Source organism: Mastigoproctus giganteus, chromosome 11 (genome assembly GCF_048544385.1).
Source record: "Mastigoproctus giganteus isolate SK-2022 chromosome 11, ASM4854438v1, whole genome shotgun sequence".
NCBI classification, from domain to species: domain Eukaryota; kingdom Metazoa; phylum Arthropoda; class Arachnida; order Uropygi; family Thelyphonidae; genus Mastigoproctus; species Mastigoproctus giganteus.
The window spans coordinates 50,481,735-50,497,505 of record NC_143585.1 but is presented as its reverse complement, the minus strand read 5'-3'; the positions used below and the strand labels follow the sequence as shown (position 1 = coordinate 50,497,505).

General features: G+C 36.3%; 1 protein-coding gene across 1 annotated transcript in view; it reads right to left on the bottom strand.

The window, feature by feature from the left end:
• Positions 1-15,771, bottom strand: part of LOC150078004 (protein diaphanous-like) — a 278,573-nt gene that overhangs the window by 187,023 nt on the left and 75,779 nt on the right. The window contains 1 exon segment of the mRNA XM_090384426.1: positions 15,392-15,460. Coding sequence (XP_090240552.1) covers positions 15,392-15,460 — 69 coding nt within the window.

Here is a 15,771-nt window from a genome sequence, read left to right as displayed (position 1 = left end):
ATTATTTACTCGAGTCAGTTTTTTTCCTTTCCTTTATCTATATCAAGTGTACATCTTACCATTCTGTGATCACTTCCAACATTTACCTTATTCAGGACGGTAACATCATTCACAATATATCTTCTGTTAGTGAGGATGAAGTCGATTTCATTAGTTGTTAATCCATTTGGACTCTTCCATGTCCACTTTCTGTTCACCCTTTTCTTGAAAAAAAGGGTTCATTACCGACAGTCCTTGAGATTCTGCAAATTCCACAAGTCTTTCACCTCTTATTTCTTTCACCAATTCCAAAATTTCCTATAGTTCCTCTTTCTGCACTGTTTTGCCTTTTTCCAACCTTAGCATTGAAGTCCCCCATAATAATAGTGTAGTGGGTTTTCTGCTCATCTAGAAGACTCAATTTCGGTGTACATTTCTTCAACCTCTTCATCATCATGGCTCGATGTTGGTGCATAAATCATTATAATCTTTAGCTTGTACCTCTTAGAAATCTTGAGTATTAGTCTTGACACCCTTGGTGATGTACTTTTGAATTCCAAAATGTTTTTAAAATCTTTATGGACCAGAAACCTAACTCCACCTTCACTCCTTTCACTGTTTCCATTGGTGTACAGCAGATTTCCACTTGATAAACTTAAGTGATTCATTTCTTCTTCTTGTTTCAGCCAAACCGATGATATTCCAATTCACATTTTCTAATTCCTTTTCTAGCTTTAATATCCTGTCTTCACCGATGAGTGATCTTACGTTATAACAGGCCAAGTTCAGTTTCCGTGCATGGCAGCCTGGTCATACCCAGAGATTCTTAGCACCCTCTGCTTCCACTCTGATCCTCTCGCTGCCATAAGAGGGAGAGTGAAAGCTGCTGGGGACTGAGGGCCATTTGCTTTGTCGTGCTGTCATATGCTGGAGGGTTTGGTCTTTTCCTCTTCATGCTGACCAGGCTTCTTGAAGAGAACCACTCTACAAGTTCGTTGCCACCTAAGTGACATAACAGGGCTTACCATCGAGAAGGAGTGCATGAGTGGATTTTAGGGAGGCAGGCCAACCGGACTTCTTCTAAATCTTCTGTAATAGAGAGATATTGGATCTATCAGTGTTTTAAGCTGAGTGTCTGATAACACACAGGATACATGTTCCCCTCTAAGCCCCTTGTTGTAATAGTATGCCCCAATTCCTGTCATTAACCATCCTATAAACTTTTGTATCTTCTGCAAACTTGATCTTTAAACTTGTATGCCTTCATCAATACTGTTAATTAAATATTGAAAACAATAAAGGGCCCAACACTGCCCCATGAGGGATAAATAACATCTGTTCTTGAAGAGCAATGGCCATTAATAACAACTCTATCTCCCACCATTCAACCATCCTTTTATCTCCATAGCAGTAATTTATCTCTAATGCTACACTTCTCCAATTTGTATAGCAGTTTTTCAAGTGGAACAGTATCAAAAGCTTTACTGAATTCTAAGTATATGATGTAAAAATAATTTTTTTTGTTACTGTACAGCAGCTAATCAGATTAGTCAGAGATCACCTTTAAAAAGTCCATGCTATGATTTCCATATAACTGCATTCCTGCCAAGGTAATCTGCAATACTTCTTTAACCACAGAGTCCATTATTTTTCTTGGAACAGAAGTTGAGCATAGAGGTCTATAATTACTTTTTTTTTTTTTTTTTTGATAGTTGTTGGCGCATCGGCTTCTGTGGCCATAATGCACCTCCCAAGGTTTTTGCAGTACTTTGATCCAAGCCCGAGGCGGGAATCGAACCCGCGACCTTTGCTATAATTACTTACTCTGTCCTTTGATCCTCTCCTTCCCCGTGAATAGGAGAGACATTCACACATCTCCAATCTATAGGTATACTGCCTCTAAATCCAAGAACTCTTCCTCTCTTAATTAAAGGTTTGCTTACCTCTTTTGCTGCTTCTTTTAATATAACTGGATAAATTCCATCAGCCATAAAAAAGTGCTTTATTTACTTAATGTATGAAGGAATCACTTTTGATAATGCTTCCTCGTTGCCTCTGTCTAAAATGTTCATGTAGAAAACATGTCATCCACTATATCCAGCAAGGCTTTGCTACTGTGCGAGTGACCACCCCACGAGTGCCAGTTAAAGCCAGCCCAAATGACATTAGTATTAGTAATGGCTGCATGGTGCAAGAAAGCCTATGGCTTATGCTGCATCAGACAAAAAAAAAAAAAAAACCTGAATAAAACAATGATAAAAAAACAACAACAAAAAAACAAATAATTAATAAAAGAAAAGGAAATTAAACCTATCATCCTATGCAGTTCCCTGACCCGAAGGTCCTAACCAGATGACCTTTGAATTTCCCCAAATTGTCAGCCTCTACCACCCATGTAGGCAACTTATTCCAGTAATTTATAACTTGCTGGCTAAAATAAAACTTCCTGCAGTCCAATATAAACATCGCCCCCCCCCCGTAATTTGAATTTATGTTCCCTAGTTCTAGCATCATTTATAATCTTGAAAATTTCATCCTCATTCATTTTACTGATGCCTATCAGAGCCTTAAACTCCTCAATCAAATCTCCTCTAAGGTGTCTAGTTTCCAAACTCTGCAACCCACATATTCAAAATCTTTCTTCATAAGGATGCCCTTTTGCCGATCTCAACAGGCAAGTTACCCGTCTTTGCACCCTTTCAAGAAGCTCGATGTCTTTCTTTAGGTGCAGTCTCCATACTTGAACACAGTATTCCAAGTGTGGTCTAACAAAGGCCTTATATAATGGGATTATCACGTCCCTATCTCTACTTGCAAAAGTTCGATAGATCATTGATAAGACACTGTGGGCCTTTCTTGCAACCTGTTTACAATGCTCAGAGAATTTCATGTCTGACCGTATCATAACACCCAAATCACTTTCATTCAGTACTGGGTTTAGTTGAACCCAGTACTGAATGAAATAGTGAATAAGTTATTTTGGGATTACTGTTTCCCAGGTGTAATACCTTACACTTTGTTGGATTAAAGCATAGCTGCCACTTTTCTGACCATTACTGAAGTCTATCTAGGTCTCTTTGAAGAAGCCCAGCTTGACAGTGATCATTAACTACTCTACCAATTTTAACATCATCTGCAAATTTAGACAACACGCCCTCTGTCCCTTCATCAATGTCGTTTATGAAAATTAAAAACAGTGATCCTAATACCGATCCTTGGGGAACCCCACTTCTTACATCAACCCAATCTGAGGAATAGCCATTTATCACAACCCTCTGCCTCCTGCCCTGAAGCCATCCTGCTATCCATCTAAGGATTTTCCCAGTGATTTCAACCTGTTCCAGCTTATAAAGCAACCGCTCATGTGGGACCGAGTCAAAAGCTTTGCTGAAATCTAAATAAACAACGTCAAAATTATTCCCTAAATCCAGCTCACGAGTGACCCTTTCAAAATAGCAAACCAGATTTGTTAAACAAGATTTTCCCTTTACAAAACCATGCTGAGTATCCTTGAGAATTTCAGTTCTATCCAAATGATCCTGAATTCCACCCTTAATCATTGCCTCCATGATTTTTCGTACCACTGAAGTCCGACTGACAGGTCGATAATTTCCCACTTCACTCTTAGGACCACCTTTATGTATGGGAGATACATTGGCACGTTTCCAATCCAATGGACTCTCCCCAGAGTCTAGTGATGCTCGCATAACTAGCCTCAATGGTTCAATGCACTCACTTGCCGCCTCCCTTAAGATTATAGGGTATATTCCATCAATTACAGGAGCCTTACTGGCCTGTAGGCTCAAAAGTTTTTTCATTAAATAATCTTGCAAAATTTCAATATCATTAATTACATATTTTTCAACTTCGCTCCCACAATTTTCCATTGCCACGAAAGGTTTTTCATCTGTAAATATCGATGCAAAATAACTGCTGAGTTCATCTGCAACGGCAGCTGGTTTATTTAATAATATCCCTTTTCCCTTACGTAAAGCTACGATCTGGTTTGTCCTGCTCTTCTTAGCATTTATATATTAATGATATTATTATATGAAGAATTCCTTATTCCCCCCCGCTTTGCTCTGTTTGCTAGAGATTTCTCATAAACTGCCTTTGCCTGTAGAATCTTTTCTGTGGCTCTATTACATATCATCTTGTAGCTGTTATAGGCTTCAGTACTTTTTATTGCTCTGTAACTTTTCCATGCCACCTTTTTCTGCTCAAGTAATGTGGCAACTTCACTATTCATTCAACTTGGAACCCTCCTCGTGGAGTATTTTTTTAATGGTAAATACACATTCAAGGTGTTTGTGATTAATGTTTTAAAAGCATACCACAGTTCAATTGTATTTGTTCTCTGTGCGATATCTACCCAGTTAATAGAGGCCATGTAGTACCTTAAGGCAGGCATCGTAATTTCCTTTCTGAAATTAAAACTCATTCCTTTGCCTTTTACTACTGCTACCTCTCTCTCTCTCTTCATCATCCACCGTAGAACTCCGTGATTACTTCCTGCTACTGGTTCCTGTACTGTCAGCCCTGTTATGTCATCTGATTCATGGGTGATGAGGTCTAGGATATTCTTTTCTCTAGTACTTTCCCTGACATGTTGATACAAATAACAGTCATCTAGTTGATTTAAAAATTTTGTTCCCCATATCGAGTTTCCTTTCCATTTACTCCAATCAATTAGAAGCAAATTGAAATTGCCCACAATAAGACATTGATTCCATTTGCATGTGGAGGCTTTCGTCATAATTTTCACAATCACCTGGTCTGTAGATTACTCCTACTCGCATTATACCTTTGTTTCCAAACATTCTGATTTCTTGCCTATTCTATTTGTCTGTATAGCTATTGATTATAGTCATCACAGTTATTTGGTTGTAACATACTTCTACTCATTTTTGCAGTGCTTATGTCGCCTCAAAATGACCTCAACATTACACTGGTCACCCACTTCAACTAAGTGTTTCCATTTCACACTATGCTGAGTTAAGAGTTGAAACTTTTGCTGCCCTTGTGCTGTAAAGCCTATATACAAACAAACAAACAAGAGTTGAAACAAATTACAAACACTTTGTTTTACAAAGTATAACAAAAGCTTGCTGAGATAGTGTTGTTTCCTCTTCAGTTAATGATTTTCAAGATTAATGGATCCAAGAACTAAAATAAAAATACAAAAGAATAAAAACTGGAATACAAAATTAAATGGACAACCAGTCTGGTCATTTATTTATTTTTTTCTTTTCATAAATAGTCCTGTCAGACAAGACATTTTTCAAACTTTTTTTTGCATAAAGAGGATTATTTTTGCATTATTTATTGACAGAGTTACTGGCCTTTATCTTTGATTCTTAATCTCAATTCTCTGATTACTCTTGTACAAATATGGTTTTCAAAGTAAAAAAATATCTTTCAATGTGCTGCTTGCTATATCCTTCTATTATTTTCAGATGCCAGTGCCTTGTGGTTCCTGATAAAATGGGGCACCAGCAGTTGAAATCCTTCTTTGTGCTATTTAATTCAGTATTCCAATTTGTATTCTTTTGCACTTTCAATTTATTTCATAAATGTAGAAAACTTCACAAAAGCAGCAGCTTCAGAGAAGACCATGTATTTTCATAAGTCATACTAAATAATATTTCCACCTCAAGGCAGTCAAGTATAGCATAAAATTAGACACTGGCACTAATTATTATTTTTTCCCTTTTACTTCAATGGCAGGTAAATGTATAAGCTTTGCTTCTTTGCATCATTTTACTAATACCATATGTATATATGTATTAAATAAAATTTCTGAAAGGCTCTAGGCACCTAAAGAATTGAAAATGGATTTAGCTGTTCTCAAGTTACCTAATAATATTTATAGTAATTGACTTTTATTTTATAATATTCACTTATTGATCTCTTTGTTACTATGTGACAAATGCATGTACTACTATATTAAAAGACTAAGAAATGATAAGTACACATCTTCCCAAAAAAGAAACACTCCAATCATCATGAAGAATCATTTCATGATTCATCATGATGATTGGAGTGTTAGTCATTCAATATAAATGTTACTGAATAAAGGAGGTTTACATCTGTAATGTTTACAGTAGGACACTGTTTCTGATATAGAACTCCACCTATATATATATATATATATATATATATATATATATATATATAGGTGGAGAGTATACAGTTAGGTAGATAGTGTCAAAGTGCTAACATAACAGAAAATGTAATTACAGAGAACAAAGAAGAGAAAGATGATAATAATAAGTAATTAGAAATGCTTAATGCCGTGTGTCCTATGATTTCAGCACCTTCTTCTGGGGCCAGCTGCCAAAATCAAGGATAAAAATGATGGCAAGAAGTACAGCCTTTGTTTTTGACATGAAATATACTCAGCACGTGGAAGTTCAGTATTGAAGATCAGGGTTAAAATTTAAATTATATGGCTTACATATATTTCAGGGCTGACCTGATAGAGGCAGAATGAAAAGATTAAGAAGTAAGATAACTTACTGAGATCGAGTAGGTATGTATAATTGTAAAGAAGGTCTGTACTGCAGTGGAGGGTAATAAAAAGTATAGCGTAAATCTGTTCTCAAGTATTTATGGTATAAGATAGCGGGCTCCATGTGTAAGAAATTGGAAAGTTAAGGAAATAATCAAAATTAAAATAAATTATGCTGGCTACCCTACGTGTCATCAATTAGAAACTAAGTTAGATTAAATTAAATTACGAATATATAATAGGGGTAGGTATTAAACATGTGAAGTAATGGTTCCCAGGATAAAAAGGAGTAAAAAGCTTGCAAAGTGGCATTAAATAGTCTCTAAACTTTGTTTAAGCAAGAATAGTGTTTATAGCAGAAAAGGAGCATTTCGAATATTGCGTTCGATAAACTAATGGCTAACGAGAAATAAGCATATATAGAAAGGTAGGAAAGCATAAAGAATATGGAAGACAAATAGATCTTTCCTCAGGCAGTTCGAGGTTGCTATTCCCGTTGCTATAGAACAGGGGTCGGCAACCTGCAGCTTGCAAGCCGTATGTGGCTCTAACTTTTAGCCCACATGTATGACAAGCGACGTATTTCTGCAAACAAATATTTTCAAACATGAACTATATTAAAAATAAATCAAGAAACAGTCTGAACAAATAGTCTCTCAGCATGTTTAAAGATGAAAATTATGGCATACTCGCCTGACATTGAGAGACTCGCTCAAGAAGTTCAGCAGCAAAAGTCACATTAATTTGTACCTAATTGGATGTTTGTTACATTTTTTCAGTATTAATAAATAATATTTCAAAAAATATAATTTTTTAATAAAACACCTTCCCACTGTATTTCATTTCTTAAACACCCCCTTTCCCCACAGCTTGAGCTGAGGTTCGGCTCTTTGGATTCTTTTTTTTTTTAAATTAGATCAAAAATGGCTCTTCATCAAAAAGATTGCCGACCCCTGCTATAGTAGGAACTTAAACATACACTGTGCTGCCACTTTATTAGGTACACCTACCTAGTAGGTGTTGAGCCTCCTTTAGCCTTCAAAACAGCCTGAATTCGTCTAGGCATGGATTGAACAAGATGCTGAAAATGTTGTGCACGAATGGAGTACCATGCAGACATGAGTGTGTCACGCAGTCTCTTGAAATTCAACGGAGGTGCGGCCTGCAGCAAACAGCCCTTTCCGGCTCATCCCAAAGATGTTCAATAGGATTGAGATCTGTGGACTGAGCGGGCCACTGCAGCAAAGAAAAGTCATTGTCATGTTCCTGCAATCATTCCATAGTGATTCAGGCTTTGTGCACCAGCGCTTTATCCTGCTGGAAGTAACTATCTGACTGAGGATTAACTGTCAACATGAACGGATGCACTTGGTCAGCAATGATGTTTAGGTACGATGTAGCATTCAAACATGAATCTATGGGTATCAATGGACCCAACATGTGTCAAGAAAACATCCCCCACACCATAACGCTGCCCCACCACCTTGCACAGTAGTCGTTAGATATGATAGGTCCGTGAATTCATGTTATTTTTGCCAAATTCTGAGCCTTCCCACAACATTATGACCAGGAACTTCAACTCGTCAGACCAAGCAACTGTTTTCCAATCCTAGATAGTCCAGTGCTGGTGTTGCTGTGCCCACAGGAGGCTTGTTTGTTTGTTTGTTATTTGGTTTTTAGGAGCATTAGCAACTAAGGTCATATTGCTCCGGGATATGCGGTGGTCATTTCCTGACCTTTCCGCATCCACCATATTTGGTGGTGACGGGCTCGAACCCCAGTCTAATCAAGAAGCGTGTGCTACGCACTGCTGCTCCTTCCCACCTGGCTACGGAGGCGCCCCACAGGAGGCGTGCTCTCTTGTTCTTCATTGATAACAAAGGTACGCGATGTGGCCGTTGGATGTTGTAGCCCATTCGCGACAAAGTGCGAATAGTGGTCCATTGCAATATTGTTCTGTGCAACAACATTGTGCCCCGTTTGTTTGCTTGCAAAATTCCAGCTATCCTCCTCTGACCTCTTTCATTATCAAGCGATTTTCTTCAACCGGTGTGCCATTGAGAGGAAGTTTTCTGTTCGTTGCACCATTCTTGATACACCCTTGAAACTGTGGTGCGTTAAAAGTTCAGGAGAACTGCCATTTAAGAGGTGCTTTGTCCAGCATGTCTTGCACCTACTACCATGCCATGTTCAAAGTCCATTAGATCACTCCTTTTCCCCATTCTTGCTACGGTTTGTACACTTAACTGATACTAGAAAGGTTGTTCTGCTGCAGCTATATCCACAACTGTGGTCACGTGACTGGCAATGTTGTGGGACAACCCATTTGTGTGCACAGCAGGGGTGTACCTAATAAAGTGGCAGCACAGTGTAGTTCTGCAAGCATACTACAGTGTTTAAGCCAGTTGTGCGGTATATAAATTAATAAAAAGATAAAGTTAAAAAATAATAAAAATAAAATAATATACTCCTTGGATAGCCAATGGATTTGTACAAGTTTTCTACATTAGTAAGACACCAAAGAGGCTAGGAGTATAGACTATGCATTATGTACAAGCCTAGCAGCTAAAGAATATCAGTTAGCCATGATATTATTGATATCAATTGTAGTTAATCAACTTTTTATATTCGATAATAAGGAGTGCTTTTTTGATATGGTAATACAGGTAGGCTATAGGAAACTGGTTGTATAGAAGCTTATTGTAGAGCTTCCTGATATTGTTAACTATCAATTTTCTGCTATTGCATATAGTTGCTATTCTGATACATTGAGATAGAATGATATTAGCATGCATCTTTTTGGAGATATTAGAATGCCAACGCGTGAAGTTAAAGACATTGAAGTTGACGGCTTCCCATTTATTGTGTATATTTACTGCAGTCTGAGGGCTATTGAGATCTACATCTAAATCAAAGTAATTTGCTGCCAAGTTATTATTGTTAGTTTTTTCCAAGGTGAGCTCTTCAGGATATATATTGGCATGATCTTGTACGAAGTTGGGGCAATCTGCTACAAATAAATCGCATATGCACCTAAACAACAAGCAGATTTTCAGAGGCAGTGAGGTTTCATACCAGTACAGGTATAGATTTGCAATGATGCAACTGGCAGGGCTACCCATAGAGGTACCTATGGTCTGTTGGTAAACTGTTTTACCATTAAAAATTTAATTATTGGCAATGTACAAATTTATCTATTATATGTTTGTATTTATTATACAGATTACTTAGTACAAGCTTCAGATTAGCTTGATTAATGCTGGTAAATAAGCTATGGAAATCAAAAGTTTGTATATGGAATATATTGTTGGTGATAATCCTGCTGTCAGATAGGATGTTAATGATGGGTTTCAGTAACTGTTCCAAAGTCTTGTTAGGTTTGTATGCTTAGCTGCACTTGCATGAAGTAATAAATATGAAGCATATTGGGTTCTTATGGAACTTGGGTATGAAGTATATGTATGGAAAATTATAATTATTAATATTAAGTTTTAATTTTTTGTTGATAGCCATTAACTTTTTTGTTATGATATTGCTATTATTGGTCACAGGCTTGTATGTTTTGCTAGAATTGAGTTTGGTTTTCAGTGCATGAAGGTAAAAAGCTTTACATATGAAGGCATAGTTGCTGGCAACTTTGTCTACAGGGGTGATGATAACTGGTCATGCAGCTCTGATAATTGTTTTTTTTAAGTATGGAGATATTGCAGTTGATAGTGGCAGGTGAAGATCCATGTGATTTTAAGGGTTTATAATTATTTAAAAGTTCTGATGACATAGTTTTTATCCACATGCGGAAAGATTCGATAGGTGTGTTGTATTTATAAACTAGCATGAAGCAGTAGTCGAAGAGGTTATGATACAACTGCTTTTTGAATGTTGTTAGGCTGGTTTTTGTATACAACCTGAATTTGTAACCATAAGAAAGAATCTTTTCATATTTATTTTATTTTAATTTCGATTATTAACTTTCTGATTTCTTACACACTGGGTCATTATCTTATACCATAAATACTTCAGAACAGATTTATGCTATACTTTTTATTACCCTCCACTGCAGTACAGACCTTCTCTACGATTATATACCTACTTGACCTCAGTAAGTTATCCTACTCCTTAATCTTTGCATTCTGTCTCTGTCGGATCAGTCACGAAATATACATAAGCCATACGATTTAAATATTAACCCTGATCTTCAATACTAAACCTCCACGTGTACCACATGCTGCATATATTTCATGTCAGAAACAGAGGCTGTACTTCTTGTCATTTTTTCCTTTGATTTCAGCAGCTGGCCCCAGAAGAAGGTGCTGAAATCATAGGACACAAGGCATTAAGTATTTCTAATTACTTATTATTATCATCTTTCTCTTCTTTGTTCTCCATAATTACATTTTCTGTTATGTTAGCGCCTTGACACTATCTACCTACCTTTATACTCTCCACTTATGTATCCATTATGGTCGTTGGGTTCTTTCTGCTTCAATTTAGCAGCGTCCCTGGTCCATAAACAATTAATTAATGATATTTTATACCATTAAATTCTTATAAAAAGTTATATATATATATATATGACATGCATTTGCAAGAATGCAACAAACAAATGTTGCATTCTTACAAATGCATGTCACAACACTAATTGTTGGAAATGTGACAGAAAAAGATACAGACATGGTTGTGAAAAATAACTGATACAGCACTTTAACAGAGCCCAAAGTAACAAGGTGTGGAACTCCACATGTTAACCAATGGAATGGTTGAAGGTTATGGCCATTTATGATGGATCACTTCAAGCTCAGGGACTTGTCAGGTGGGTGGCATTAGCCCTTTGGTGCCATTGCACTGACTTGAGTTTTATATGGTGTTCCTTGCTGATCTTGTGATTGCAACTCTACTCCACCTTTACAGGATGGTTGGTACTGCTTCAGTTGATTTCTTTCTCTACTTTTCCCCGCTATCTATAAAGCCAGACCTCATGTGGTAATGCCAAAGTAGGGTAGTCAGTACTCTGCTCTTGAACATGTGAACCATGTCAGAGATGAGATCTTTCAGGTGGTTGATTGTGTTTAAGCAATATTATTACATAAAATGTGTCTACACAGAGCCTATGAATATGATTCTTTTCTGATATTATGTTGGGGAAGTCCAATCTGTGATCATATCAGGTGCACAGTGCAGAATCCAAGATAACTGCATTCACCTTCATCAATGTCTTTAAGAAGCTTTCTGAGATGAAGTGCTAGCTTTTTCTTACTGTGATCCTTCACAGTTTCCAATACGAAACAGTTGTTCTCATCTCTGAAAAGAACAAAAATATCAAGAGACTTTCTTGCAGCTCAACAAGACCAAGTTGACCTTCCATTCACGTTTGATTGTGCAAAGACCCACAGTGACTTTCCTAGCCAAGTCCAATATAAGCACAAAGAACATTCAGAGAAAGCCATCAACCAGTGGTTTGAGACAAAACTTATCCAGTCATATACAATAACCTAAGGGTTCTCTCAGAAATACCTAAAACTCTTTAAAAAAATCAAGAGTATCAAAATGATCCCTTTCTTGTACAAGACTCTGATACAGTATGTTACCTGGAATCAAAATTTGAATCTGTTTCCATTATCTCATGATAATTATATCAAGCTATATAATTATGGTGTGCCAACAGAAATAAAACTTTGCATTTTGTAAAATAAAGATCTTTACTGCAAAACCATTATTGTCATATATAATCAAATAAAGAAAGCTAAAGGCAGAGGCCAAAATTGAGATATCTGGTTTGGTTTGTTTATGGGCTTTACAGCGCAAGGGCAGCAAGGCCATAATGCACCGAGAGATATCTGGCCTTTAGAGAATAGAGTGATGGTCTCAACAGTATGACCCAGATGGCAGACAGGCTTACAAACATACTGGGCATAATGTAAACAATAGTTAGAGTTTTGATAAGTTTCATGGTTCACTTTTAGTCACTGGATGTCAGCTATGAGCACTTTGCCACTGTACACTGTATCCTTGGAAATCTGAGTTTCTGCTGCAGATAATATTTGCACAGTGAGAATCTTAGAGAATTGAAGGCATTGCTTTCTGGCTTAAAGGGCAGGTTTCAATCAAAGAGACTGTGGCATCCTTCACTAAGTAGTTTTCTAAACATCAGGAAGATTTAGATTGCTGATGAGAATTTAATGGATGCTACTAGTAGCCCATTATCAAATTTGATTAACTTCCAACAGTCAAGCTGTGATATGGGCAATTTTGCATAGATCCAATGTTTGTATGCAATCCAATTTAACAGTCCAGTATTTGTGTGCAAAGATTCTGCTAATGGTTGTGGGGGAGCCCAACTTTCCATTTCATATAGAATTACAGGGTGGATAATTCTATTGATGCATTTAATGGTGGTCTTCAAATCACAGACATGAGGCAAATGTTTCTCTGCCCACCATATCATTGTGGATATCTGGTATGTGGGTGAGGTCACATGATCATAAAAGTTCAACTTGGGATCAAAAATGACCTCTTGTCAGTGTGAGAAAAAAATACTTGTGCCATGAATGCTTCTAATATAGTTGGCTGAATGCAAGTGTGGCTTTTATTGAGAGAAAAAGTCATCACAGCTGATTTTTTAAGATTTAAGGCAAAACCAAAGCAAGAGACATGTTGAGACAATTTACAGAGGTAGCATTCAAGTTGTGGGTGAGGTGTTGTAGGCCATCTCCATGTTTAATAATTATGAAGAGCTTTAAGTCATTTACAAAACAGAAAATGAGGAGAAGGTGGATATCATAAAAATCCACCATCATCTGCAGGTAACAAGATAATCAACCAACTTTTCCAGGAGGTATATTTTGACTCAATAAAACTATCATGCCACAGGTTTGGCTCAGAATGACACATTCACCCAGGTTTCATCACAATTATACTTTTATCCCCCCCTTTGTTGACATTTCTCTAAAATGGTGCATCGCTTTTTGATATCTCTGAAGATGGGAAATGATGGCTGGCCTACAAAACCGTTACTGATCTTTCTATATTTCATATGAAGTTCCTCTTTCATTATCCAATGAAATTCATCACTAAAAATCACTGATACAGTAACTCTGATCAAAAAGAAATCAAAATCATCAATATCAATTAAAACAGCTATTTACTGGTTTTTGAGGACAGTCTGAAACAACTATTCTTCTCCTAGATGAAGATGACACTCTTGTTACTTTTCTTTTCTCTTTTAAAAAGCATCTTTACTCTCTCCACAACTGTTCTCTTTCAGGTAATTATAACCATTCACAACAATTATTTTGATTACTTATTTAGTGAATTCCCATGGCAAAATATTCAACGAGCATTCAGTATTCAATTCAGACAGTACAATACTACTACAGGAATTATTAGTAATCTGACCAGAACAATTGACAAATACAACATTATGGATGAATCATTTTTCTTCAACTTTTGTGCCATCCACTATAATTTATTTACAATAAACCATCTGCTCTCTCTATGGGAAATATGAGCAGACAGCATTACATGAAGAAAAATGGATAACTTGACTGTTTTTTCGTGTGGCTTTTCCGTTTCAGATTTCATAGGCTTTTGAATAAATTGTAGGAGTTATGAGATAATGGTATCTTTCAAATTCGCTAAGATAAACTGGAAACACTGATTATTTCTTCATATTTACTGAATTAAATTGAATATAGTCGTGCTTTCAATGAGCTAGAACTGAACTTTCTTTGTGTGAGGGTGAGGGGGGGAAAGAACAGCAGAAAAACATTTGAAATTAGTTTAGTCCCTATATGCACTTTCAAGTTGGCTTAGTGATGATGTAAGCATCATTCCTAAACCAACACAGAAGAATAGCAGTCTGGTCATTCATCATTTCTCCCAGTGAATCTCATGAAAGGAGGCAAGCCATATAGTGCCTATCAGATAAGATGGTTTGTTTGTTATTTGGTTTTTAGGAGCATTAGCAACTAAGACCATATTGCTCAGGGAATATGCAGTGGTCATTCCCTGACCTTTCCGCATCCTCCGTATTTGGTTGTCACGGGCTCGAACCCCGCTCTAATCAAGAAGCATGTGCTACGCACTGCTGCTCCTTCCCACCTGGCTACGGAGGCGCCCAGATAAGATGGACTGGCCACGATACCCTCCTCAAACTCCTCCATGATCTTGTACCCCATTACGGACCTCAGAGTTTTTTGAATACTCTTGTATTCAGTAATAAGGAGAATTTTAATTTTAAGGTGCCAGAAAATTTCAACGTGCATATGGGTGTTAAGCAAGCAAAAATGCTGATTTATGCAAGAAGCCTTCGTGATTATAATTTAACACTAGCTGCAGCTGATAAGATTGCTAATTGTAGCTACTAAACATGAACTCCTCTGTTTTATCTGGAATGGTTCATAATCTTTATTTTAATCTCCTGATCCTAACATTGCTACTGCCCACAGTGCTAAAATCATTCCTGCAGGAATGAAATCCTTTGTTCCTTATTCCATTTTAAATTCTTATCCTTTATCTAAACTTAGATTTTTCCTACACATATATACAAAATTGTTGAAGGCAACAATGAAGACTGAGTATTCAATACTTAGTTTGAGGATTATTAAGGATTATCCCTAACGTTACAGCGACTTCTCATTTAGAGTATGTAAATTATCTCATAGTTTAAGATGGACCATGTATCTTTGTACTCACCTTTTATGCCAATTATGCAAAATGTTAAAATGTTTCACTGTTTAATGCTCCCTTAAAATAGAATTTATACATTTTATCTCCATATGTTTCCATTATTTGAATATTTCTATACACAATTTATTAATATTTATTAAAGAAACTTTTTAGATATGTTTCCTCTTTGTATAAGAAACTTTTAAGATATAATGCATATGAAAAGCTTCTACATACCTTCCATGACAAGCCATAAGGATATGAAGAATTTTATCTAGTCCTTTGCTTCCAAAGTCATTAACCCAGCTATAAAAATAAATTTATTAAAATTATGAAAAAGACAAGATATTCATAAAAATCTCATTTAAGTTACCTTTAATTTTTCTTTTTCATAATGAAAAAAATTTAAAAATTTTAATAATGATTAATATTTTGAATACTTTCTTTTTTAATCAGTTAAAATGGAAATCATTTTAACTGATTAAAAAAAAATTCATTAATCCCTTCAAACTGAGGGGTTAGAATTCATAAATATTTAAATTAATGATATTAAATTATGTGACTATTTATGATATACACTACTAAAACTATTTATTAATAAGGCAATTTCAGTAAAA